Source organism: Bos indicus x Bos taurus, chromosome 2 (assembly GCF_003369695.1).
Source record: "Bos indicus x Bos taurus breed Angus x Brahman F1 hybrid chromosome 2, Bos_hybrid_MaternalHap_v2.0, whole genome shotgun sequence".
NCBI classification, from domain to species: Eukaryota; Metazoa; Chordata; class Mammalia; order Artiodactyla; family Bovidae; genus Bos; species Bos indicus x Bos taurus.
This window is the reverse complement of record NC_040077.1, coordinates 9,589,548-9,616,396: the sequence shown is the minus strand read 5'-3', so window position 1 is coordinate 9,616,396 and position 26,849 is coordinate 9,589,548. Positions and strand designations below refer to the sequence as shown.

At 40.6% G+C, this 26,849-nt stretch overlaps 1 protein-coding gene and 1 pseudogene across 3 annotated transcripts in view; one reads left to right on the top strand and one right to left on the bottom strand.

Annotated features, from left to right (window-relative positions):
- Positions 1–427: 427 nt before the first annotated feature.
- Positions 428–26,849, top strand: part of ITGAV (integrin subunit alpha V) — a 108,964-nt gene continuing 82,542 nt past the window's right edge. The window contains exons 1-2 of one of the 3 annotated variants that reach the window (XM_027555860.1): positions 428–885; positions 14,113–14,243. In XM_027555860.1, coding sequence (XP_027411661.1) covers positions 701–885; positions 14,113–14,243 — 316 coding nt within the window. In that variant the 5' untranslated portion in view covers positions 428–700. The remainder of the gene's footprint in view (positions 886–14,112; positions 14,244–26,849) is intronic. The other 2 variants (XM_027555869.1, XM_027555876.1) reach the window with 2 other exon arrangements.
- LOC113900519 lies at positions 19,205–26,822 on the bottom strand (annotated as a pseudogene).

Genomic DNA, 26,849 nt, shown 5'->3' with positions numbered 1-26,849 from the left:
GGAAAAACGGACAAAGCTTTACTCCTTTTTAAATAAACGTCGCACAAGAGTTGCCGCCGGAATCCGGCTGCCCTTGGCACTCCGTAGGGCGCGGGCGGGTTGGGACGCTCGAGCATCTCCTCCACCGACCATCGTTCACCCCCCACCCCGCTACTCCGGTTGTGGGTCTGAGGCCCTAGTCTAGGAGCGCTGCCGCTGACCCGGGCTCTGAGGGTTTGGGGCCTCGATCCTCGAGCCCCGTTCTTGGGACAGGAGGTGATAGCCAGCGCGCACGGAAGTGTGCTCGGCTCGTCCCAGTCCGAGTCTGACTCTCCTCCCCCACTTCCTCCTGCGATGGCTCAGCCTCCAGGGCGGCTCCTCCTCCTGCTCTGCCTCCTCCCACTGGCCGAGGCAGGACCCCGGCCGGGGGTGCGGCGCCCGTCCCGGCAGTCCCGAGCCCGAGGCGCGACGCTGAGCGGCCGAGCGGGAGGGAGGCGGGGGCCGCCCGAGCTGCTGTCCCCGCCCCGCGCGCCCTGCGCCCCACTTCCCGGGCGGCCGCTCAACAGCTCGGCCCTCCTTCCTCCCCCAGCGCTGTCCGGGACTCGCGGGGAAGCGAGCAGCTGGCAAGTTTCGGCGCGCGCAGGCGGCGGGCCGCGGGCTCCGTGCGCTCCGGGAGGGGTGGCCGCGGCTCCGGGCTCGGCGCCCCGCGCGCACTTCGACGATGGCTTCTCTGCCGCGGCGGCGACTGCGCCTTCGCCCCCGCCGCCTCCTGCTCCTTCTCCCCGGAATCCTGCTGCCTCTTTGCGGCGCCTTCAATCTAGATGTGGAGAGTCCTGCGGAGTACTCCGGCCCAGAGGGAAGTTATTTCGGCTTCGCGGTGGACTTCTTCGTGCCCAGCGCGTCTTCGTAAGTGGCCACCCTTGGAAGGGGAGTTGGTCCCCTCCGCCATCAAGCGCACCCACCCTGCGATTTCCCATAGGGAGCGACCTCTGCAAAAGATCCCGGCGTCTTTCTATCCGTTCCTTCTAACCTTCCCTCCCCCTCACTGGGCGAGTTAGATTCTGGGTGGATGAAATATTTGGGGGAGGTGAGCCCCTGCACTGCTCATCACCCAGTTCCCCCTTCTCCCTTCTTCATAGGGAGCGCTTTGAAGCAGACCTGTGCTTAAAATTAGGGGAAAGAGGGAAATCAACAAAGGCTAGTCCGGCGGAACACCGCGCAGCCTCTGCGGGCTCCCGGGACTTGGTTAGTTTCATCTCTGAACTTCTTTCTCTCCTATACCAGTTAAAGTTAGCCTTTCCTGTAGTCGTCTTTTTTGCTTCACAGACTTACTTAAACACCCGTGTTTTTCGCTCTCCCCAAAGCCCTCCCTCATTCTTTACGCCTCTCAGTCTGATTTTGTCCCTCCTCGTCTGCTCCTTTTCCAGACATTCTGATGACTAAAATGACCATTCTGTCGTAGGAGATTCATTGTGTCTTATCTCTGAGACTGTCAAACCTGTGTACATTGGAGGCTGAACAGATGAATTGGATGTGTCATCTGTTCTTTTTATAGTGATCCATTATTTGGGTCATTGTTCAGTAAGAACAAGGGTGTTTGCTGAGTTTTCACTCACTACAGGTCTTTTCAGTTATGTTTCAAATTACCAACGTTTCGCGTTGCACAGGATTTGGAACAGAGTTATTGTCATAATTGGATTAAAAGTTGTCTCTCACGTCACCAAACGCTGACATCATTCTCACCACCCACCACCTTTTTTAGCGTTAGAAATACTGATTTAATCAATGTTCACTGGCTGTCTTTTGATGTTTAAATCTTGTTTCCAACAGGGAGAACTGTTCCTAACTCTTATAAATCGTAGCAACATATTTTTGTTTTTTTGTTTTTTCTGTATTTTAAAGTATTGTTTTTTGGGGAGGGGAGGGAGGATAATTTTAATGGTCAGTGCTTTTTAGAACCATTTTTTCTTATTCATACATACCTAATTTGAAGATGATTAAGTATTTTTCCTTGACTTTTAATAATATTCATCAGGATTTATTCTTTCTGAGAGTTGTTGATTATCATTCATTTTGGTGACAACCTTTGCAGCACTTTGGAAAATCTGTTGGAAGCAGTTGGTGGAAACTAGACCTCGATCTCTGTAGTGAACTCAGTTTTGCTTTCTCCAGCATCATTGCTTTTTATGAGACCTGAGCACAGATTTTCCAAAGTGATAAAAATAATCATTAACTTCAGGAAGCATTTACTGCCTTCTCATTTGATGTAATCATATTTTCAGCCTTTTTTGTTATTTAAATTTCTTTTTGTCTCCAGATAGTTTTAAGTGTATGCCTTTATATTGCAGAGGATTTTAGTTGCTCTCAGAGTGCTCTTAATAATTCTAATAGTTTTGAAAATACGTGTTGTTTTTTGTCAAGAGTTACAGAAACAAGAATTAGCATTTAAATGTTTTCTCGTTGATGGAGTGTTTTGCAAATGTTGCTCTTAACTCTGTGGCAACCCTCTGAGTTTAGTGGTGTAAAGATATGTGACAGAATGATAAACTTTAAGTGTTTTTACCATGGAAAATGCAGTAATGTTGACTGTTGGCCTGACATATTTCCTATTTTTTGGCTGCGAGGGTGGATGTCTACTTTGTGACTAGCCATTGTAGTTGTTGAATACACTGTGACCTCACAGGTTTACATTATCTCCCACTTGGGCCTTTAATGATAAGGTAAAACTGAAGTTGGTTTGGTTTCATATAACATTTTGAAACTTTCTTCACTAACTTTGTTATTAATAGACTAGTGAGCTCTAGAAAAGCCTTACTTAAAAAAATATAAAATTATCTTTGAGATTAAAAAAACCCAAAATATATATAAACAAAGGTGTCTACTTCTGAGCATTTCAGATTTAAAAAAGATTGATGCAAACTTATGCTTCCCTGGTGGCTCAGTGGTCAAGAATCCGCTGCCAGTGCAGGAGATATGGGCTCCATCTCTGGCTTGGAAAGATCTCCTCGAGAAGGAAATGGCAACCCACTCCAGGATTCTTGCCTGGACAATCCCAAGGACAGAGGAACCTGGTGGCTACAGTCCATGGGGTTGCAAAGAGTCAGACAGGACTGAAATGACTGAACAACAATGTGCTTAATTTTGGAGAGAGGTACTTCTAAAGTTTAACAAGCATTGGAATCCCAGGTGCACGAGAATGCCATTTACAGTATCAGCAGCTGCATTTACTGTTGTCATTTGGTGTGATAATAAACATCTAAAGGGAAATAAAATTCACGTTAAAAAAAGTGCTAATTAAAAATTCCTTTCTTCTGAAGGAAGAGTGCCTGGATTAATGAGGAAGCAATGAGGTCTCCTCCTGCTGCTTCTGGTTTCTGAAGGTGTCTAAATACCTTTGGCAAGCTGTAGGACTGTTTTATGTCTCATTTTTCTTGTTACAGAAAATTGTTACCAAATTATATCCATACCCTAATGAAAACTAATGAATCAGTGTTCATAATAAGCAAAAATATTAAAGTGACTTCAGTAAAATTTCTCCAGAAATGTCTTAGGTTTAAAGTGAAAAGTCAGAAAAATTGTGATTTGAAAATTATAAAAAATATAGAAAACAAACTTATAATTACCAGAGGGGAAAGATTGTAGGGGAGAAGGATAAACTAGGAGTTTGAGATTAGCAGATGCAAATTACTGTATATAAAATAAAGCAACAAGGATTTACTGTATAGAACAGGAAACTATATTCAATGTCTTGTAATAAGTTGTAATAAGCTATAATGGGAAAGAATACACACACACACACACACACACACACATATATGTAAAACTGAATCACTTTGCTGTACACCAGAAACTAACACAACATTGTAAATTAGCTATGATTCAGAAGAAAAGGAAAAGTAATTAGGAAAAATAAAACATTGGCACTCCCTATTTTTTTTCCCTGTATGCATTAATTTATGGTGACTGTATTGCCAAACTTACATAAAGTTTAAATAGTGTATACAGGCCAAGAAGCAAAGGCATGTTTTTCTTATGGAGAGTAATTGAAAGAGTTAAAAATTACACCCTAGGCTTAGTTATAATAATGGTATTTTACATTGGTTGACCTATTTTATAATTTACAAAGCACTTTTGCTGTGATTTCTCATTTTGCTCTACACCACAGACCTCTAGGGGAAGAAGGGAAGCAGATAAACTCATTCTTACAGATGAGGGAACTGAGGCCAGAAGCGTTTGTAGCCTTAAGTTGTTTGAGTGGGATGATGTGGGGTAAAATGGAAAAGATGGGAACAAAAGGCAGAAGAAATGAAATCCAAATTCCATTTAATTTTTGTATTCAAATTTTAAGAAGAAAATGAACAGTTTTCTTATTCTTAAGGTATGTTATACAGTTCTCATTTTACATATATTTTGAAATAATGCTATAATGAGCAACACTAGATTATAAGGCTTAATAATTAACACTAGATTATTAAGGCTAATAAGCAACACTTAATAAGGCTATTAAAAAGCAACAATTAATAAGGCTACGAAACTAATAAGCAACACTAGATTATAAGGCTTCCCCCCATTAAACATGATTGGAGCCTTACAGTTACTATTTGTCCTGTGACCCCAAAGACAAGGTTTGGGTGGGTGTGCCCTGGTCACAGGCCATCCTGCAAAATGATTCTCAGTCCTGACTTCCTGTTTGCAACACCTGGAGAGCTTTTAAAACCATACTGCTTCCCTGTCTGCATCTTCTATCTCAAAGCAGAGCTCAAACTTTATATTCAACAGCCTCTGGATCATTTCTCCTTGACTAGACTGTCTTACCTCAATTTGACAAAAAAGAAAAGGAACTTTTTCACTAAGTGATGTCAATTGCACCTCTGTTTCTATTATGGTACCTTCATTCTCTCTGTCGCTCTGGAAATAATTTCGTATTCCGCCCTCTCATTTTCTATTTTTCTTTATCTCTCCTACTGCACACCCCTAATATTAGCCAGTGATTAGTCACCAGGCAGAAGGTCCTAGAAGTTCTTCCTTGCTAATGTTTCTTGCATCCATCCCTGTTTTCCACTTGTACTTTGACGAGCTGTCACAAGCATGGTCTGTGGTACTCAGGTCATCACTTTTGCTCATCATTTAGCTCTTAGACCTGCAAAACATCTTACATGTTTCTAACAGTTTTCTCTTTCTGAAGCATCTTTTGATCTTGGTATTCTGCTGTTTAAGTTTCCTCAACAATGTTCTCATGACCAGAGATGAAGTCCAAACTGCTTAACCTGAATGAAGGCCCCTTTCAGTCTGTCCCAGTCTGCTTTTACGTTTAAAAGCTTACATCCTATTTCTCCCTTAGTTTTTGTAACCATCTTCACAACCTTTTTGGAGAAGGCAATCACACCCGACTCCAGTTCTCTTCCCTGGAAAATCCCATGGACGAAGTAGCCTGGTAGGCTGCAGTCCATGGGGTTGCTAGGCGTCGGACACGACTGAGCGACTTCACTTCACTTCACAACCCTTTACCAAATAATACAGGTTATTTTCATGAACTGAACATAGTGTGGGTCTGGCTATATTGGTTCTTTTTTCTTATCATAAATAATATACATGCATAGGTTCTGTCATTTTTATTTAGAAAGCAAGTCCTATGTTGATTTCTCCTGATTAAGGCCCAAGGTTTATAGGATAGATATTATGGAGAAAAAGAGCAAATACATAGAATTTATAATTAAAGCATCTGTTTTACATCATATAAATATTGACTGTAGCTTTTTTTTTTTGAAAAAAATGAAAAGTAAATGTGACTGGAATTATAGCTCTGAAATAACATTCAGACAATATAATACACATTTCTTTCTATATATGTATATGATCATTTTTCGGAAGTTCCTTTTGGTGAAACCTCACTGGTCAGCCAGAGCCAGCCAAAATATGTTCAACATGCTTTATCATGGAGAAGTCGATGCTGAAAGCAGCCAAATAACTTAGTTCATTTGGAGGGTTTGAAAAGTGTTCTTGTCATTGTTCGGCTGGTTGTCTCTCCTCGGTGGTCAAGGTCCCATTCCCTGCAACTGCCCCTAAAGTACACTTTGGGTTAGAAGTGCGTCCACAGGGCATCTTCCTGCTTGTCTGCTCACATCCTCTTGTCTGTCTCACATCCTCTTCCCCTCCCTTTCCCTCTTCCTCCTTCCCTTCCCTTTTTAAAATTTCCTTTTCCTCCCCCTCTTCTGCGCTCCCTCCTCTCTTCTCCATCCTGACCCTCCCTTTCTATCTCCCTTCTCCCTTCCTATCTGCTGGCCCTCCCTCTTTCTTCTTCACCTGCTACCCTAAAATTTCTTGGCATGATATTAATAACCTGCTCATATATGTAAACCTTAATTTTAAAGCCATTTAATGAAAATAAGTCATTGAGTGAAAATGGGGATTCTGATACTGTTTTGGGGCAAACTTTCTGGTGGGAGATGGATTCTGTCAGGAAACTGCAAGCACGTGAAACTAAGTTGCTCAAGTTCACATTTTTGCTGCTTCTAAGAGAAATCTCTATCAGCCTCAACTAACCCTGTGCATCTCCCCCAGCTGTCCACCGTTGTCAGGAAATGTTGCAAGCCAACCATTTTCTGCCTTCTTTTTTACCTCTCTCCTGAGAGCTTGCCTTTGGGTTAATTAATGACCCTTTGAGAAAATTGAGGAAAGAAAAAGCTCTTTTAAAAAGAGGTTTGAACTTTTTATTTCTTGTTTTATTAGGGAATCATTTTATTAATAGTTGTCTTTCGTTCTGATGTCATCATCTTGTATTTTTATGAAGTGGTCACATTTTCTAAGTTTGCTCTTATCTGTACACATTCAGAAAATTTCTCTTTTAAGTAATTGTACTGGGCATTACTATTTCCATACAATGGAAGTGGAAACTGAGGCTGAGAGATTTACAGTGACTTTCTTGAATGATTTATATGGTGATTAGAACCTTTAGACCCAAACTGCCCATTAGACAGTGCTGCTTACATCACATTTTTTTTTCTGGTCTGTCACTTCTTTTACTTTAATTAAGCTGTTGTAGGCACATTAGATATTCCTAGATGAACTCTTTAGTAAAAACGATTTAATTGTTTATAAGGTGATTTATTTACAGGCTGTTTTTTGTTACTGTGGCAGAAAGACACAAACTTGTCCTCCCAACACATTAGCAGGCTTTTCCTCTCTGCGATATGTGTTGCTCTTATAGTCTTAATTTTCTCATATAGGATCTTTTGCCACCCTGTACTCTTTGTTCTCTACAAATGCTTACTTTTTTTCTCTCCCTTTTAGAACTTAACATTTGTCTAAGGCAGTCTTACTGTTTTTATCTCTCCATTTTTCTCTTGGAGAACTTTCTCTTAACACTCTTTACAAGTAACTTCAATATCATGTTGACACTTTGCACAAAGAACTTCATTTCTCAGCTTTTTTTCCCTCCCATTCCTCCCATTCACCTAGCACTTAGAAGCTGAGAATGCTCACACATTCCTTTTATATTATTCTACCATTTCTGTGGCATTTCACCAATGTGCAAGACTGCACATGAAGGTATGCTTAGGAAAACTTGATGAACACCCTGGTTAGCACATCTAATTACCGTCATTTCATGCCCATAATGTGCAAATGGTCTGATGAAAAGCAGCAGCCTTGTTCCTGGTCTTATCCAAGGAACTCGAGCTCTGTGCCACCAATAGAGTGAGTGCAATTTCCATTCAGAACTCTCCTGCAGAGCCCTTTTTTCTGTCTTTGCTGAAGCCTGTGTCCCCTACCAACTTCCCAGCCTTCTCTGTCTCTAGTGCCAAGTAAAGAAAGTATCTGAAATCCAAGATTAAGAAGCGATATGTTACAGAAAGAAATTATTTTAAGGATAACTTAACCAGATGTTTATTGGAGGATGATTTCTGCATTCTGCAGGGGTTGATGATAGTGGAGGTGGCTTTTTACTTATGGCTGTTAAAACTGAGACTTATTACTATCAAATGTACCTGCCACTCAGTTGTCAATTTAATAAGCTTTTTTAAAGCGCTTATTATGTGGCAGTACAAAGATGAATGAGGGTATCCTTCATTCATGGAAGCCGTTTATTATAAGGTAGGAAGAAGTGCTTTGACAAAAAATTATTAAAGATACTGTAGTGTGCTGTGTGAGGACAGTTCAGAAATGAGTTTGCTTGTAGGTTTTTAAATAGATTCTGAGAACCAGCTCTTCTGTCCTGAGGTCCCGGAACCTGTCCTTTATCCACAACACAAAAGTCATAACACACACCTGTGCTTGCATTACCCTTATTAGGGCTACTGCAGGAATGATCCTATGCCTTTTTAGGTACAGATCTGAAAAGTATACTTCTCAGAAATACTTTTTTTTCCCCCCTATCTTGTACTCAAGAATCATTTAATTCAGATAAGGAGGGGCAGTTTTATAATTTTGTAGCCAAATTTTTGACCCGTTGAAAGGCAGATTTCATATATATATATGTGTGTGTACGGATGTGTGTGTGTGTAATTTAGTTGTTAACCAGCTCTGCTGTAGAAATGTAGGGTAGGATGATAACTGAGCTGCTCTCTTATTCATGGGGGTTAAGAGTTCTCGAGTTGGACTGTGAAGAGAGCTGCGTGCCGAAGAATTGATGCTTTTGAACTGTGGTGTTGGAGAAGACTCTTGAGAGTCCCTTGGACTGCAAGGAGATCCAACCAGTCCATCCTAAAGGAGATCAGTCCTGGGTGTTCTTTGGAAGGACTGATGCTAAAGCTGAAACTCCAATACTTTGGCCACCTGATGCAGAGAGCTGACTCATTTGAAAAGACCCTGATGCTGGGAAAGATTGAGGGCAGGAGGAGAAGGGGACGACAGAGGATGAGATGGCTGGATGGCATCACCGACTTGATGGACATGAGTCTGGGTGAACTCCGGGAGTTGGTGATGGACAGGGAGGCCTGGTGTGCTGCGATTCATGGGGTCGCAAAGAGTCGGACACGACTGAGCGACTGAACTGAACTGAACTGAACTGAAGGGTTCTCTTACTCAGCTTTTTTTTTTTTCCTTGCTGAATGAAAACTTAGTTGGCTATGAGGAGAAAGAGCCAGCTTTGGTGTTTTACTGATGCCAAATATGACTGCATAAAACTTTATTCAGCAGGGTGTGGCTTGGTTGGGAATTTTGTCTTTTGAGTGTGGAGTTTTAAGATAAGTATCTGAAAGCAAGATTCAAGTAATTCATGCAGCCAGCTCTTGACTGGTCTAAATAGGATTTGGTAGCTACCATCCAGAAGAAATGAAATTGATAAATAAAAGTTAAAATCAAAGCATTCCAGTACTTCCCCCAAATCAGCTTTATCACTTTTCCTTTGATGCCATGATTACCTTACAATAAAATATCTTTTAGCTCAAAAAAAAAAGAAATCAGAGCATTCCATATTTAAGATGTAGGTTTGTTCATAACTTCACAAAAAAGTGAAAAGCAATTGTGAGTATTTTCTTTGCTGGAAGAATGTAAGTGACTTAGTGTTTAGTAAGGAAATGATAGCGGTGGTAGCTTTTATCCAAGGCCTTCTGTGCTTGACTCCGTCCTGCTCAGCCCCTTTTACGCTGGCCTCTTTCTCTGCCTCCTAAATGTTGTTGCTTCCTCTCTTTGGTCCTCCTCTCTGTGCGAAACTCTGCATTCCTAGTTGACATTCTCACCATATTATCTCTAAGACAGAAGTCTCCTTAGAGCCACAGATACCAATTAGGTGTCTCACAGGTGTTGCAGGCTAACGTGTTGGGAACTGAATTCTTGGTTTTTCTGTAAAATACTCAGTCTGCCTTCTGCTTCCCTACTCTCTCTGCTTTTCTAGCACAGTGTATGGTTCTCCCACTCCTGAGCTCCAGAAGGAAACCGAGGTATTATTCTTTCATCTCATCTTCTCTTTCTACCTTAGTCAAGCCATGAGCTCTTCCTGTTCATTCTACTGCAGATATTTTCCAAATCTGCCCATCCGTCTCTTTCTCCATCTACCCTCCCAATCTCAGTTACTGTCACCTCCTTCCTCCGCTGCTGAAAGTCTCTCACTTTTCTTGTTCCATTTTTACCCCCTCCTTCCTTTATTTGTTTCCCCTAAGGCACCAAATTTCATTTTCTTTATTAGATTATGTCTTTCTCTTGCTTTAAAAAAAAACATTCAGAAGCTTCATATGGACCTTAGGAGAAAACCTGAAAGTTTTCCTCTGGCTGAAGGACCCTGCGTGATTCAGCTTTGGCCAAGCGCCCTAGTTTTATTTTGTGCCATTCTCAGTTTGCTCTCCTTCAGCTGCTCTTCTTCTTTGTAAGTCTTTCCTGCTTTGCGACTTTGTACCTCTGCCTGGGATGTTCCCTTCCACCTCTCTATTGTTGTTGTTCAGTCACAAAGTCGTGTCTGACTCTTGGTGACCCCATGGACTGCAGCACTCCAGGCTACTCTGTCGTCCACTGTCTCCTAGAGTTTACTCAAATTCATGTCCATTGAGTCTGTCATGCTATCTAACCATCTCTTCTTATGTTGCCCCCTTCTCTTTTTCCCTTTAATCTTTCCCAGCATCAGGGTCTTTTCTACTGAGTTGGCTGTTCAGTAGAGCCACTTATCAGGTGGCCAAAATATTGGAGCTTCAGCCTCAGTCCATCCAGTGAATATTCAGGGTTGATTTCCTTTAGGATTGACTGACTTGTTCAACCTCTGCATTCCAGTCCCTTATTCCCTTACTCCCAATACACAAGACGCTCTTTGGCAACTTCCTTCTAATCATGTACACTTCAGTGTCTTAGTGAGTCTTAGTGAAGTCGCTCAGTTGTGTCCGACTCTTTGCGACCCCATGGACTGTAGCCTACGAGGCTCCTCTGTCCATGGGATTTTCCAGGCAATAGTCCTGGAGTGGATTGCCGTTTCCTTCTCCAGGGGATCTTCCCAACCCAGGGATCGAACCCGGGTCTCCCTCATCGTAGACAGACGCTTTACCGTCTGAGCCACCAGGGAATTCAGGTAAATCCATTTGTGACTTTACCTACAAGAAGTCTTTTCTCCTAGTTCTTTAAAGATAACTTCCTTAGATATCCCTTGATCTGAAGAAAATCTCTCCCCTGCATTCTTTAGAGATAACTTTCCTTTATCTAAAAAGGTGTCCTCTCCCCGTACCCAAATAATGTCTCTCAGCCAATTGTTGGTTTCTTTCCTGGCACTTGTAACAGGGACTAATTTTCTTTGCTAGTGTCTTAATTTTCCCCTGAGGGACTGTAAGCTCCACTGAGAGCAGGAATCAAGATGGTTTTATTCACCCTGGTTTCTCTAGTGCCCAGATCTGTGCCTTAGTACTGGAGACACTCAATCTATCTTTTTCGGAATGAATAGAAAAACAGCTAAAGAAAAGACCTCTTTTACTTAAAAATCTGATTCCTGATTATTTTTATCTTTTGCTAATTTTACCCTTTTAGGAAATTGAATAGTGGTTTTGTTCTTTGACCAGAGGTTGATTAAATTAATCCAGTGAAAAGAGAAATTTGTTAGTCGCTATAAAAAAAAATTAAAATATGTTGTTTTAAGACAAGATAAGTTTTCCCAGTGAAGAAATGATAGTATTTAGAATTACCATACGATAGAAATCATTTATTTATTTATTTTTTTTGACCATTCAGGATATAGAATGTATAAAGTAAATCATTAAAAAAAAACCCCAAAACCCACAAATTAAAACTAAATGTCCCTGTCTTCAGCCAGCATATATTTTTAACAAATTTATTGAGCTATAATTGACATGATTTGCTGGCATATTGAGTGCAGCACTTTCACGGCATCATCTTTCAGGATTTGAAATAGCTCAACTGGAATTCCATCACCTCCACTAGTTTTGTTCGTAGTGATGCTTTCTAAGGCCCACTTGACTTCACATTCCAGGATGTCTGGCTCTAGGTCAGTGATCACACCATCGTGATTATCTGGGTCGTGAAGATCTTTTTTGTATAGTTCTTCTGTGTATTCAAGTTTGGAAAACTCAGCAGTGGCCACAGGACTGGAAAAGGTCAGTTTTCATTCCAATCTCAAAGAAAGGCAATGCCAAAGAATGCTCAAACTACTGCACAATTGCACTCATCTCACACGCTAATAAAGTAATGCTCAAAATTCTCCAAGCCAGGCTTCAGCAATATGTGAACTGTGAACTTGCTGATGTTCAAGCTGGTTTTAGAAAAGGCAGAGGAACCAGAGATCAAATTGCCAACATCTGCTGGATCATGGAGAAAGCAAGAGAGTTCCAGAAAAACATCTATTTCTGCTTTATTGACTATGCCAAAGCCTTTGACTGTGTGGATCACAATAAACTGTGGAAAATTCTGAAAGAGATGGGAATACCAGACCACCTGACCTGCCTCTTGGGAAATTTGTATGCGGATCAGGAAGCAGCAGTTAGAACTGGACATGGAACAACAGACTGGTTCTAAACAGGAAAAGGAGTCCGTCAAGGCTGTATATTGTCACCCTGCTTATTTAACTTATATGCAGAGTACATCATGAGAAACACCGGGCTGGAAGAAGCACAAGCTGGAATCAAGATTGTCAGGAGAAATATCAATAACCTCAGATATGCAGATGACACCACCCTTATGGCAGAAAGTGAAAAGGAACTAAAAAGCCTTTGATGAAAGTGAAAGAGGAGAGTGAAAAAGTTGGCTTAAAGCTCAACATTCAGAAAACGAAGATCATGGCATCCAGTCCCATCACTTCATGGCAAATAGATGGGGAAACTGGAAACAGTGTCAGAGTTTATGTTTTTGGACTCCAAAATCACTGTGGATGGTGACTGCAGCCATGAAATTAAAAGACGCTTACTCCTTGGAAGGAAAGTTATGACCAACCTAGATACCATATTCAAAAGCAGAGACATTACTTTGCCAACAAAGGTCCGTCTAGTCAAGGCTATGGTTTTTCCTGTGGTCATGTATGGATGTGAGAGTTGGACTGTGAAGAAAGCTGAGTGCCGAAGAATTGATGCTTTTGAACTGTGGTGTTGGAGAAGACTCTTGAGAGTCCCTTGGACTGCAAGGAGATCCAACCAGTCCATTCTGAAGGAGATCAGCCCTGGGATTTCTTTGGAAGGAATGATGCTAAAGCTGAAACTCCAGTACTTTGGCCCCCTCATGCGAAGAGTTGACTCATTGGAAAAGACCCTGATGCTGGGAGGGATTGGGGGCAGGAGGAGAAGGGGACGACAGAGGATGAGATGGCTGGATGGCATCACTGACTCGATGGGCATGAGTCTGGGTGAACTCCGGGAGTTGGTGATGGACAGGGAGGCCTGGCATGCTGCAATTCATGGGGTCACAAAGAGTTGGACATGACTGAGCGACTGAATTGAACTGACTGAACTGACATGATAAACTGTACCTATCTAAAGTGACAGTTTGGCTGGCATAAATTTTTAGTTGATACAACTTTGCCGACAAAGGTCCTGTAGTCAAAGCTGTGGTTTTTCCAGTAGTCATGTACAGATGTGAGAGCTGGACCATGAAGAAGGCTGAGTGCCAAAGAATTGATGCTTTTGAATTGTGCTGGAGAAGACTCTTGAGAGTCTCTTGGACAGCAAAGAGATCAAACCAGTCAATCCTAAAGGAAATCAACCCTGAATATTCATTAGAAGCACTGATGCTGAAGCTGAACCTCCAGTCCTTTGGCCACCTGATGCAGAGTTGACTCAGTGGAAAAGACCCTGATGCTGGGAAAGATTGAGGGCAGGAGGAGAAGGGGCAGTAGAGGATGAGATGGTTGGATGGCAACAGCAACTCAATGGGCATGAGTTTGAGCAAGATCTGGGAGATAGTGAGGGACAGGGAGGCCTGGTGCGTTGCAGTCCATGGCATCGCAGCAGAGTCTGACACGACTTAGTGAGTGAACAACAACAGCGACAACCCTGAAGTTGCCCTATAATGTGTTACTGGATTGAATAAACCATACTGAATAATGTATGTATGTAAAAGAGCACCGAATGAGTAAGGAAGATGGATTACGCTCTCAGTGAGTGGTTTTTTAAAAATATTTGTGGATAAAATAAGGAGAATGATTGCTTTTCCTAAATCACAAGAGATGGTTTATGCTTTGTGTGACTTAGAGTCTTTGTCTTCCCATTTGTATTTTAGCAGGATGTTTCTTCTGGTGGGAGCGCCCAAAGCAAACACTACCCAGCCTGGGATTGTGGAAGGAGGGCAAGTCCTTAAGTGTGACTGGTCTTCTCACCGTAGGTGCCAGCCAATTGAGTTTGATGCCACAGGTAAGCATTTATATGGTGGCCCCTTTGCTTAATTTCTGTTACTTATATTTTCTCCCTATCTTTACCTCCCTCCATTTGACATAGTTTAAAACATTTAATTTTTGAAAGTACTTGCATTAGCTTAAATGTAACAATTTAATGACATAGATATATAAGTACTTCAGATCCCCAGAGAGTTAAAGACAAATGACTTATTATATGATTTTTTGTTTTTTGTACAATTTTGTGGCATGTGAAAGCCTTAATACATTGTGTTTCTATTGCTTTAGATGTCTCCAACTTTAACTGGTAATGTAACCTGCAGAAGTCTGGGGAAATCTATTAAAATTTTTTTGCCAACAGAGAAAGGACAAAAAGCTTTCTTTGAAGAGGTGCAAAAAATTTTATCAAAAACCAGTTGAGTAATCTTTTGTATTCAAGTAGATTTGGTTGACTTAAAAAAATTCTTTTCTAGAATTTATTGGGGAAATAATATGTTATGATTCTGATAACATTAAAGTTTTCTCTACAGGGACAATTCCACTGTGGTGGTAAGGAGAAAGATAGGATAAGATGAGAAATAAATAATTGTAAGTTTTTCACTTACATAGGTAAAATAAAATATGCATAATCCTATATATATTTCTGTTGGTATATTTATCTACATTTGTGAAAGCTTAGAGAATCCTTAAAGAAAGAGTTTGACATTCTTCAGGTGCAATAGTCTGCATAATTTTTTTAACAATGTTGATTTGCTGGCTTTGACAGAATATTTTAAGATAAGTCTGAAGAAAATTAATATTTTTTTCCATATTGTTATTTACTGCTAGTTCTAAAATTCACTCTGGGAATTATACTATCAATTAAACAGAAATCATGATATGGACTGTTCCATTTGATATCATGATCAGTGCCAAAATGAATGTCATTAAGCCAGTTCTTTATAGGAATCAGGTCACGTTTGCTTTTTTCCATTTGAAACCATCTGCATTAAACCTTGTTTTTTTCCCCATATATATGGCATTTGGAAAACTCTAGGAGTATGTAAAAGGTTCAGTTTTACCACAAATAGAGAAATATATCTGTGATTCAGGGTATTACTGGTCAGGGCTTTTATGTCTTTTGACAAAATATGCATATTAATGAATAAAAATGTTGAACTGTTCAGATATATTTCTGTATTCAACACCATAGGTTTTGTGCAGTGCAAGGTAATTTATTAACTGGTCTTTATTGAAATTTGTTTATTGAAAAAATTTCAAACAGTTTAAAAGAGTAGACAGTGAGAAATGGATTTGCTCACATCAGCCTGCTTAGAGGCTACCACTTGAAACAATTTCTTTTATCTTCTTAGAATTTTCTTATTCTTACATATCTATATATCCTTTAAAAAAAAAAGCAACTCACGAAATAGGAGTCTTCTATATATTACTAAGGCACCTGAGTCAACCCCCTCCGCCTCCTAATATAATCTCTTATAGACATATATAGATTTACCGCATTCTTTGCCAATCATGGTGATTATTCAGTTTTATGTACATACAGTCCATATTGTTTATTTCTTGCCAGCAGGCAGGGCAGTCCATGGGTTCACCCCGGTCAGCATCCTAGGCATTCTCGGCACACAGTAGCGTGGGGAACGGTGGAGAGGAGACCTGGAGGGGCAGATGGAAAAGAGCCAGCACCACCCTCTGCAGTTCTCCACGCTTCTGCCCCCGGTAGCCCTGCTGTTTGTTCTCTAGAGCAGCCAGAGTGATTCTTTTAAAATAATATTCAGATTGTAACATTCCCATTCAGATTCCACTGAATGGACAGATTCCACTTCCATCTGTCTCACAGTAGCTAAGAGGACTCTTGAGTATTCCAGCCCACTGTTTCTGTCTTTACCTTCATGCTCTTCCAGGCTCACTGGGTCTCTTTGCAGAGGTTTGTAAACAGTAGGCACATTCTCACCTCACCTTTGCCTGGACTATTTCCACTGCCTGAAACATTGATTCCCCGAATGTACATTGGGTGCCCCTCCATCACCTCTTCTGGGAATTCCTCAAATGTCATTTTCTCAGTTATGCGCTGACCTTCTTATTTAAAATTCCAATTCCCCCTTTCCCACTGTGTGCTCCCATCATCTTCTCCCCTTTATTTTTTTCCTTAGTACTCACGCTGCTGTACAATTTATTTTTAGTTAATTTGTTTTAGTTATCCTTTCCTTCAATTAGGATATGTATTCCATGGGGATTGTTTTTATCTGTTTTGTTCACTGCTGCAATCCCAGGGCCTAAAACAGTGCCTGGCACAAGTGGTACCCAATACGTTAAGTAGATGAATGAATGAGTCATAAGAGCTTTTTCTATAGTGAAGAAATTGCTAAAGTCCTTCAGTTGTACATTGACATGTATGGACTTTTTCTATTCTTTTTGCCCTTGTTTATGATAGTTCTCCAGTCATTTTGTATAGCCTTTCAGACTTCTCTTATGAAAAAAATATACAAATTGTATTTTTTCCATTACAGTTTTTATCCAAATAGTGTTTGAATTTAAGAAAACAGGACAATATGGTTTTCAGTAATCTAGTCATAAACATGTATTATCTGGAACTAGCACCATCAGACTGTATCTTGACTGTGAAAGAAATGCTTACAACTTACAGCATCCTCCTGAACATTCCTCACACCTCTGTCCCATCCTGGCCCAAATACCTCACCATCTATGCACCAGTGATGTCTTTTATCTTTTTCATTATCTCAAGAGAGATAGTGGCATTTCTGTTTCCCTCATCCTTAGTCTTGAGTCAGGGGAGATAGTGAAAGTGAAAGTGAAGTTGCTCAGTCGTGTCCGACTCTTTGCGACCCATGGACTGTAGCCTACCAGGCTCCTCTGGCCATGGGATTTTCCAGGCAATAGTACTGGAGTGAATTGCCATTTCCTTCTCCAGGGGATCTTCCCAACCCAGGGATTGAACCCTGGTCTCCTGCATTGTAGACAGCGTCTGAGCCACCAGGGAAGTCCTGCTGACTTCCCAGGGAGATAGTAGCTGAGGGGATAAATGTGGTTTCTGGAAGCAAATCGCCTGGGGCTTAATCCAGCCCTGTCATTTACTGCTGTTAAACTTTTCACAGTTTACTAACAGGTTACCACCCTCTCCCTGACACAGTGCAGGCATGTGTTAAAAGGAATGAGTTGATTCCTATGGAGTTAAATGGAATGTTAAAACATGTGACCTACTTGGTGCAGGGCCAGGCCCACTACAGTCACTCACTTCGTATCTGTTGTTGTTCTGTTGCTCAGTCATTTCCAGCTCTGCGACTTGGTGGACTGCAGTGCACCAGGCTTCCCTGTCCTTCACCATCTCCTGGAGTTTGCTCAAACTCATGTCCACTGAGTCAGTGATGCCAGCCAACAGTCTTGTCCTCTGTCCTCCCCTTCAAGTTGCTTTGTATTGTTAATACTTCTCCCTTCTCAGGGACCCTGCTTACTTTCATTTGTCTCTACGATCCCGCCCTTCCCCCGTACTCCTTTTTAAAATTTTTTTAAAAAGAAAACAACTTTCAAACATGCTTTACTTTTTCCTACCTGAAAAATTAATTGAAACAGCTTTCCCTTGAGCTTGTGTCTTCTCTTAGCCATTTTCCTTTCTCCTTTTCTTCACAAGCAATATACTGAACACTCTGCCTCCGTTTATCACCTCCCATGCTCAGCTACTTCAATCTGGCGGCTCCCTGAACCCAACCCAGCATTGCCCAAACTCAAATCGCTGGTGGCAGCTCTGCCTCAGTGGACACTTGATCCCTCATCCACCACTGTCTTATTTAAAGTTGCCACTTTTTGCCTGTCTGGAACTATCTTGTCCTCTTATTCCTCCTGACCTTTAAAAAAAAAATTATTGATGTATAGTTGATTTATCATGTGTTAATTTTTTCTATACAGCAGAGTGACTCAGTTATATATGTGTTTTTTTCATGTTCTTTTCTATTATGTTTTCTCATAGGATATTGAATATAGTTCCCTGCCTCCTAGCCTTCTTGGGACTCTTGTGGAGTTTGCCCTTTGACTCTTCTTTCTTTGCTCTCTCCATCTGTATTTGTTATACATCGTCGTGTCATGAAAAGGAAATAGACCATGGAGTCACACAGACCTGCGTTCAAATCCAGGCTCTGCCATTTTTTCCAGTGTTGTTGTTTTCTAGTTGCTCAGTCACGTCTGACTCTTTGTGACCCCATGTACTGAAGCCAGCCAGGCTCCTCTGTTCATGGGATTCCCCAGGCAAGATTATTGGAGTGGGTTGCCATTCCCTTTTCCAGGGGTTCCCAATGTTACTTTGGAAAGATTGCCTACCTTTCCACAGCTGTACTATATTCCAGGGGTGATCATGAAATGTTTCAGTTATTTAATTTATTTTCTCTGCTTTATTGTGTTTCTGAGTCCAGAGGAGACTTCAGTGCTTTAAAGGGCTCCATCCTCATTTTTTTGAATATTTGGGAAATAAAATTTATTGTTGTTCAGTCACTAAGTTGTGTCCAACTCTTTGTGACCCCATGGACTATAGTATGCCAGGCTTCCCTGTCCTCCATTGTCTCCTGGAGTTTGCTCAAATTCATGTCCATTGAGTTGGTGGCAGTATCTAATCATCTCTTCTGCCACCTCCTTCTCCTTTTGCATTCAATCTTTCCCAGCATCAGGGTCTTTCCCACTGAAAGACCGTATTGTTACTACTTCTCCTGTTATTACTGCACTGGCTCGTAGCATCAGGTGGCCAAATAATTGAAACTTCAGCTTTAGCTTTAGTCCTTCCAGTGAATATTCAGTGTCGATTTCCTTTAGGATGGACTGACTTGATTTCCTTGCAGTCCAAGGTACTCTCAAGAGTCTTCTCCTCCAAAGCACAGTTAGAAAGCATCAGTTCTATGGTGCTTAGCCTTCTTTATGGTCCAGCTCTCATACCTACACATAACTGCTGGAAAAACCATAGCTTTGACTATATAGACCTTTTTTTTTTTTTTTTTTGATGTGAAAAGAAATCATTCTAATATACACACTTTCACTTCATTAATTCAACAGTGATTTCTGATAGGCATGCCCATCCATTTAGTTTTGCTTCAAGTTTATTCTTCAACATAGAGCCACCTTCCTAATGAGATAGTTGAGTTGAACTATTTATTTTTAAAGAGTACAATGTACCTTGTCCTCAAAGAGTTTTATCAACTTTAACATTTTCAAAGAGCCCTATGAGGGTGCTCATTATGGTGGTTTCCCCCTGAAACTTCCCATTTGGAAGACTGCAAAACAGACTAGGATCTTCCCCAGTCTATCGGTTGCTTATATTCATATCACAACCCAGGTGGGTAAGAGGTACAGATTGAATGATAAATAGATTGCCTCCAATCCCAGCTGGGTGAGAGAGCTTCATGTTTAGAAAGGAAGCCAAATCATGAAAACTTTCCTAATGGTGTGATTTATTCCAGGATTCTTTTGAACTTAAGTAGGGAATTTAATCCTTGTGCACAGTACTCTTCTTTATGGCTTTCTCGAGTTTTCCTCTCCAGCCATCATTCTCTAGCCAGGTGATTGATTATACTTGCTGTAGAACTGAAAGCATGAAGTCTCTTTCTCTTTCATAATTAAAGGTGGTGATAGTCTTCTCATTTCCTACCAAATGGATCCAACCACACTTTCAGCCATGGTGGCTGCATGTCTTCTTGAACAGTGCCAGCTTGATTTATGGTTTGTTGCTTCTGTTACTCCTACAGTCGCATTAGGGTCTGGAAGTAGATGAGGTAGAGGGCAGCACCAATCAGGGAGATGAAGCTCCCGAAAATGAGAGCAGTGTGCAGATTCTGGGACACGGCTGTAGTTGGGGGCGGCCTGGATTTCTATATAGACCTTTGTCAGCAAACAGTCTCTGCTGTTTAATATGCTGTCTATGTTTATCATAGCTTTCCTTTCAAGGAGTAAGCGTCTTTTAATTTCATAGCTGTAGTCACCATCTGCAGTGATTTTGGAACCCAGGAAAATAGTCAGCCACTGCTTCCACTTTTTCCCTTTCTATATGTCATGAAGTGATGGGACTGGATGCCATTATCTTAATTTTTTGAATGTTGAGTTTTAAGCCAGCTTTTCGCTCTCCTCTTTCACCCTCTTTAGTTTCTCTTCACTTTCTGCCATTAGAGCGGTATCATCTGCATATCTGAGGTTGTTGATATTTTTCCCAGCTGTCTGGCTTCCAGCTTGTGCTTCATCCAGCCCGGCATTTTGCATTATGTACTCTGCATAAGAATTAGATAAGCAAGGTGACAGTATATAGCCTTGTTGTAGTCCTTTCCCAATTTGGAACCATTTTGCCTTCTTGCATTTCTTTTTCTTTGGGATGTTTTGGTCACTACCTCTTGTACAGTGTTAGGAACCTCTGTCTATAGTTCTTTAGGCACTCTGTCTACCAGGTCTAATCCCTTGAATCTATTTGTCACCTCTACTGTATAATCTTAAGGGATTTTTGATTTAGGTCATGCCTGAATGGCCTAGTGGTTTCCCCTACTTCCTTCAGTTTAAGCCTGAATTTTGCAATAAGGAGCTCATGATCTGAGCCACAGTCAGCTCCCAGTCTTTTTTTTGCAGACTGTATAGAGCTTCTTCATCTCTAGCTGCAAAGAATATAATCAATCTGGTTTCTGTATTGACCATCTGGTGATGTCCATGTGTAGAGTCATCTCTTGTGTTATTGGGAAAGGGTGTTTGCTATGACCAGTGTGTTCCCTTGACAAAACTCTGTTCAAGGCTGCTTCATTTTGTCCTTGGAGGCCAAACTTGCCTGTTACTCCAGGTATCTCTTGACTTCTACTTTTGTACTTTAATCCCCTGTGATGAAAAGGACATCTGTTTTTTTTTTCCCTTTGGTATTTAGTTCTAGAAAGTCTTGTAGGACCTTCATAGAACTGGTCAACTTCAGCTTCTTCAACATCAGTGATTGGGGCATAGACTTGGATTACTGTCATGTTGAATGGTTGAATTTATAAAATTACTGTGATGTTGAATTTATAAAATTGTTTTATTTACATTAGCTCTTAGATGATGTATAGTAAATATTACGACTAGTGATTAGTATTATATTTCTAAAACTTCTAGGAATGCCCCTGAATTAGGTAAGCCCCTGTGACTTTTGCAGCCAATGAAACATGCGCAGCAGTGTAGGTGGAAGGGTTTAGGAGTCGGGACGTTGTTCTGCTCCTCCTCTTGCCAGATGCCGCAGTGAGTGGTGATAGTTTAAATGATAGAGGCTCCCTCAGCGTAGTTTCCTGAGTGAGGATGATGTGAAGCTTAGGCTCTTTGACCCACAATGTATGTATATAGAATAATTTTTTGTTATTTTTGACTAATAGACATTCGGGATGCTTGTTACTTTAGCATAATGCAACCTAACTGAATAATACATGTAGGGATATTAAAACTAAGTAAAATTATCAGTAGTCAGCTTTTGGAAAATGGTTATTAAAACCCTTTCCTACTCTGCATGCCAACCCGAGTTCCTGTTAAGTTTCTTGTTCTATTTTATTGGGTCCTGAGTGGCTAAGTAAATAGATATCGTTGCTTTGTTAAGAATGGCCCCTGGTTGGTAAATTGAATTTAGTTTAGGAGAAACTATAGACTATTAGTACCTGATGGGGAAGCCATAGTGTTAGCGTTCCCTGAGTGCATTGACTCTCATAACTGGCATGTCCTTTGTGGGAACTCTGAAAGTGCTGGCTGTGGGGTTTTTATAGGAGATAACCATTCCCATGGGGCATGAGACCTGACACACTGGTAGCTGTTTTATCCGCCAGATCTCGTTCATGTCTGAGCTGTGTCCTGGTGAGGCAAAGAGACATGCTCTGAACAGCTGTGTGTACTGCTGCAGAGGAAAGTTCATGTGAGGACTCTCTTAGGGAGGTATGTCCAGTTCTGTTCTAAAGCCTTGAAATAGACTGGTGCTGAGTGTGGCCTCTGGTGGTTTTGTGAGTCTGACCATTCAATTGAGTCCTGAGAATCCCTCCTGATAGTTGTATCAACATTTGATGTTTGTAACTGTATGAAGTACTTACTTTTTAGGCTCATTTATTTCTTGGGCTGTCTCTTTAAAAACAGAACAGTGACTTATCCCTTCTTGTAATAAGAACAAATATCAGCTAGTTCCAGAATCACAATAAAGTTTTTTTACAGTAAGGTGCTTTTTGGAGATACTACAAATACTTGGTGTTAAATAGGTATTTTCAATGTCCTTTCCCATTCCCTTTGTCTTCCTTTAAGATCAGCTTCTGCTATGCAGGCTGTCAATGCAGTAGGTACAGCTCTTTTTCTTTATTTAGCTAAAATTTACACTTCTTTTCTTTTCTTTCTGGTTGTCTTACATTGTGTTTGTTTTCCAGACTAGACTGTAAATTCTCCAGACAAATTTGTTTGTGCTCACCATCGCGTGCTAGTGAATAGAGACGTGCTTGGCATATGGTAGGCTGTGTGTGTGTATTTATTGCCTGCAGGTGTTGGGTTCTTCATGTAAAGCAATAAAAACTGCCTTTGGCTAAATTTTGCTGAATAGGAATTTATTGGCAGAATATCGGTAACTCGATAGTTTTCTGAATAATGGGTAAGAGAAGCTAACAGAGGAACTAGTAGTGCAGGGTCTTACTGCTGTTGGACTTGGTGGTACTGGCTATAGGACAACACCGTGAGAATAATTTCTTACCCATCTCTGGCTTTTGGCATCACTTGCTAGAGATTCAAAGCTTTTATGGTAGTATCTGACTGACTCTAAGAAGTATGCCTATGCCTGTGTCAGAAAGTCTGTCTTACCTGGCACAGCTAAGAAATGATAGACTATGAGCTTGTTTAGAGAACTAAAACTTACAGTTTTCAAACGAAGAAAAAGAATAGCAGTAAGAGAGTACCTTTTTCTCTTTTGGGTTGGAAAACAAGGTCATAGTAAGAAAACATCCAGTGTGTATCTGTGGTTGTTGTCCAGTTGCTAAGTCATGTCCAGCTCTTTGCAACCCCATTGGCTGTAGCACGCCAGGCTTCCCTGTCCTCCACTATCTCTGGAGTTTGCGCAGGTTCATTGTGTGTTTATTGCTGATCAGTAATTCATGAACCAATTTTATTTTCTCTTTACCAAAGATATACCTAGATATTAAACAGTGTATAACTTTGTAGGCCATTTTAGTGTGACCTGTCACATGCATTAAGACATGTAGCAGTAGCTAAGAAAGAAAATCTGGAGTTTGGTATTAGAATAGTGTAACACTTAGTTTCTTAGCTCTTAAAGAGGAAAGATGAATACTTGTAGTGTTTTTCTTTTTTTCTTATCCCAGGGCATGATTTTTGGTAGTGGAAGAGGAAGAAAGATTTTAAAAATTATGGTTGGAAGACTAGTCTAAATTTATGTCACTTTATGTCTGAGCAGTAGACACAAGTAGATTTATACTGAAATAAAGGAGGCAGACCCAGAAAGTCTTAACTCTGCAGAGAAAGGGCTTCCCAGATCAGTTGCTGGTATTTTAGGTAGCTAATAAAAGATAAGGTAGAATTCACCAGAGGCAAGAGAGAGTTCCAGGGCAGAGGAAACAAAATATGCATAGATTAGTAAAAGTGTTTTTGAAGGAAAATCAAATAATTCTATGTGACCTGCATGTGTACATTTTTCTATAAGATTTGTATGCATAAGGTGAGAGTGTCTGAGGGCATGTTGAGAAATTAAGCTGGAAGTAAATGGAGGGAGGATCTAAATGAACTTTAAAAAGATAATTCAAGCCAGCAGTCTAACCAAATAAATTCACCATCGAGCCTAACACACATAGAGCATTGTATGAAAAATAAAAGGATCTAAAACCCAGTGGGTAGAGCCCTTGGTTCTTTGCCATGCTAAGTAGATTTGATGTGAACTTTACAGAGAAAGTAACATTTTCAGTACCTAGTCTATTAATTTTCTTAGTCATTATTTTTGGTAGAATTATACAGGTTACATGAAATAATGAATATTATATGGATAGCTCCAAAATACTGTAGACATGTCTTTTAAACAAGGAAAATGTAGGGTTCTGTGATGAAAAGTTTAATTTAGTAGAAAATTCAGTCTGAGATGGTACGCTTATTTACTGCTTTGATTTTTGAATGATATTTGTGCATTACTGATCCTGCAGGAACAAAAGAAAACCTTAGTCTAAACTTCCTTATTTCATGGATTTGTTAAACTTAGTTCCTAAACATGCTCTCTTAATTTTTTTTTAAGCTTTTGACTTTGGCTTGTCTTCCTTGTTTTCTTTTGTTAACTTCTAAACATAAACTTTATTATGTTTCTAGTTGTGTCCTTTTGTGTGATTTGTCGTCTTTATTTTTCTTTTTCCTGCTGATTTCCTTGATGTAATATGTAAATAAAACCACAACTAGTATGTAAAAAGGAAAACCTCGTGTCTTATTTTACATACCTGTTCAGTGATTTCAGCTACTTTGAAATGGTAGTTACCCACTTAGGTTTTTAAACCCCTTCATCTAGTGACTCAGCAAAATTGGTAGGTTTTAACCAAGGTTTGCATAATGGTTGGAAACTGATTTTTCCCTAAATTGATAGAATAATCTGAACTTTGAGACATGGGTTGAATTACTGAAATTTAAAAGGTCATTTTGGGGTATGATTTGTTTGTTTTCTAACATGATTTTTAAAAAAATTTTTTGAGATATAATTGATTTACAATATTTTATACATTTCAGGTATACAACATGGTGATTCACAATTTTTAAAGATTATACTCCATTTATAGTTATTATAAAATAGTGCCTCTATTTTCTGTGCTCTACAATATACCCTTGGAGCTTCTTTATTTATACACAGTAGTTTGTTATCTCTTATTCCCCTACTTCTAAAAAAACAAAATGATTGTTATGTAGAAAACATAATTTATCTGAATGTAGATGGCAACCCACTTGTATTCTTGCCTGGAGAATCCCATGGACAGAGGAGCCTGGTGGGCTATATAGTCCATGAGGTCGCAAAGGAGTCGGACACGACAGCACACAGCACACAGATGTGGAAAAGTAGAACTTAAGCAAGTCTACTTTAGTGTAAGGACTGATGATCTGTGTATTTTAAGAAGTAAAAGTATTCTAAAATTGTGTTATGTTGGTATGCAAAACATTATCAAGAATATTATGTAGCAAGATAGGGTTAGTCTGTTATCTCAGTTTTGTCTTCATGCCTGATTAATTTCTTATTCTTTTTATCACAAGTTACTATAAATACATTTGGAGGCTTAAAAACAACACAAATTTATTATCTTCAGTTTTGAAGGTCAGATGTCTCATGGGGCCCAAATCAAGGTCTGCAGTGCTGCATTGCTCTTGGGGGCTCCAAGGAAGAAGCCATTTTCAGGCCTTTTCTAACTTGAAGAGGCCACTCATCTTCCCTGGCTTGTAGCCTCTTCCTCTGTTTTAAAAGCCAGGATTGACTGGTTGAGTCTTTGTCAGGCCACATCACTGATACTGACTCTCCGGCCTCCCTGCTGTGACTGCTGCTCCTGCTGCTGCTGCTAAGTTGCTTCAGTCGTGTCCGACTCTGTGCGACCCTACAGACGGCAGCCTACTAGGCTCCTCTGTCCCTGGGATTCTCCAGGCAAGAATACTGGAGTAGGTTGCCATTTCCTTCTCCAATGCATGAAAGTGAAAAGTGAAAGTGAAGTTGCTTAGTCGTGCCTGACTCCTAGAGACCCCGTGGACTGCAGCCTACCAGGCTCCTCCACCCATGGGATTTTCCAGGCAAGAGCACAGGAGTGGGGTGCCATTGCCTTCTCCGCCCTGCTGTGACTACCTCAGGCCTACTGAGATAATCCTGAGTAACTGTCCATTGCAAGGCCCTTAACTGAATCACACCTGCTAGGTTCCTTTATGTAATGTCCTATATCCAGGTATGACATTTCACGTGGTGTGAAGTTTCCAGGGATAAGGATTTGAACGTCTTCGGTGGCGAAGTGGGGGTAGTGGGGATTATTCTGTTGTCACAGAGCCCTTTTAAATATTTTGTTTGATATTGGTTAGAGGCTTCCCTGGTGGCTAAGCGGTAAGCAATCTGCCTGGAATGCAGGAGACATAGATTTGATCTCTGAGTCGGGAAGATCCAGACATGGCAACACGGGCTGAGGAGCCTGGTGGGCTACAGTCCATAGGAGCCTGGTGGGTTGCAATGAGTTGGACACGACTGAAGCATCTGAGCACGCATGCACACCCATACTATAAGCTACTTTAAGGGCACAACCATGATTGTATAAGTCGGCCTTGTTTTCTCTCTCCTTGTTTTTGCTTTGGCTCTGTTGTTATGGGGAGTGCAAACTAGAAGGCGAAGGCTCAAATCCATGTCCTGACACTTACTAGATGTGACCTCGGGCAAGTGATTCAAGTTTGCCAGCCTTAAATTTTCCCATTTGTCAAATAAGCATAAGACCTACGCCTCAAACTTGTATGTGGATCAAATGAGATAATGTCTGTGAAGAATGTCTTCATCCTTCTTCTTCATAAATGATGAAGAAGGATACCCTTCTTCTTCATAAATGATGAAGAAGGATACAAATGAAGAAAGGATAGTTGACATCATGCTCATACTGCAGCTGTGGGGAAGTGA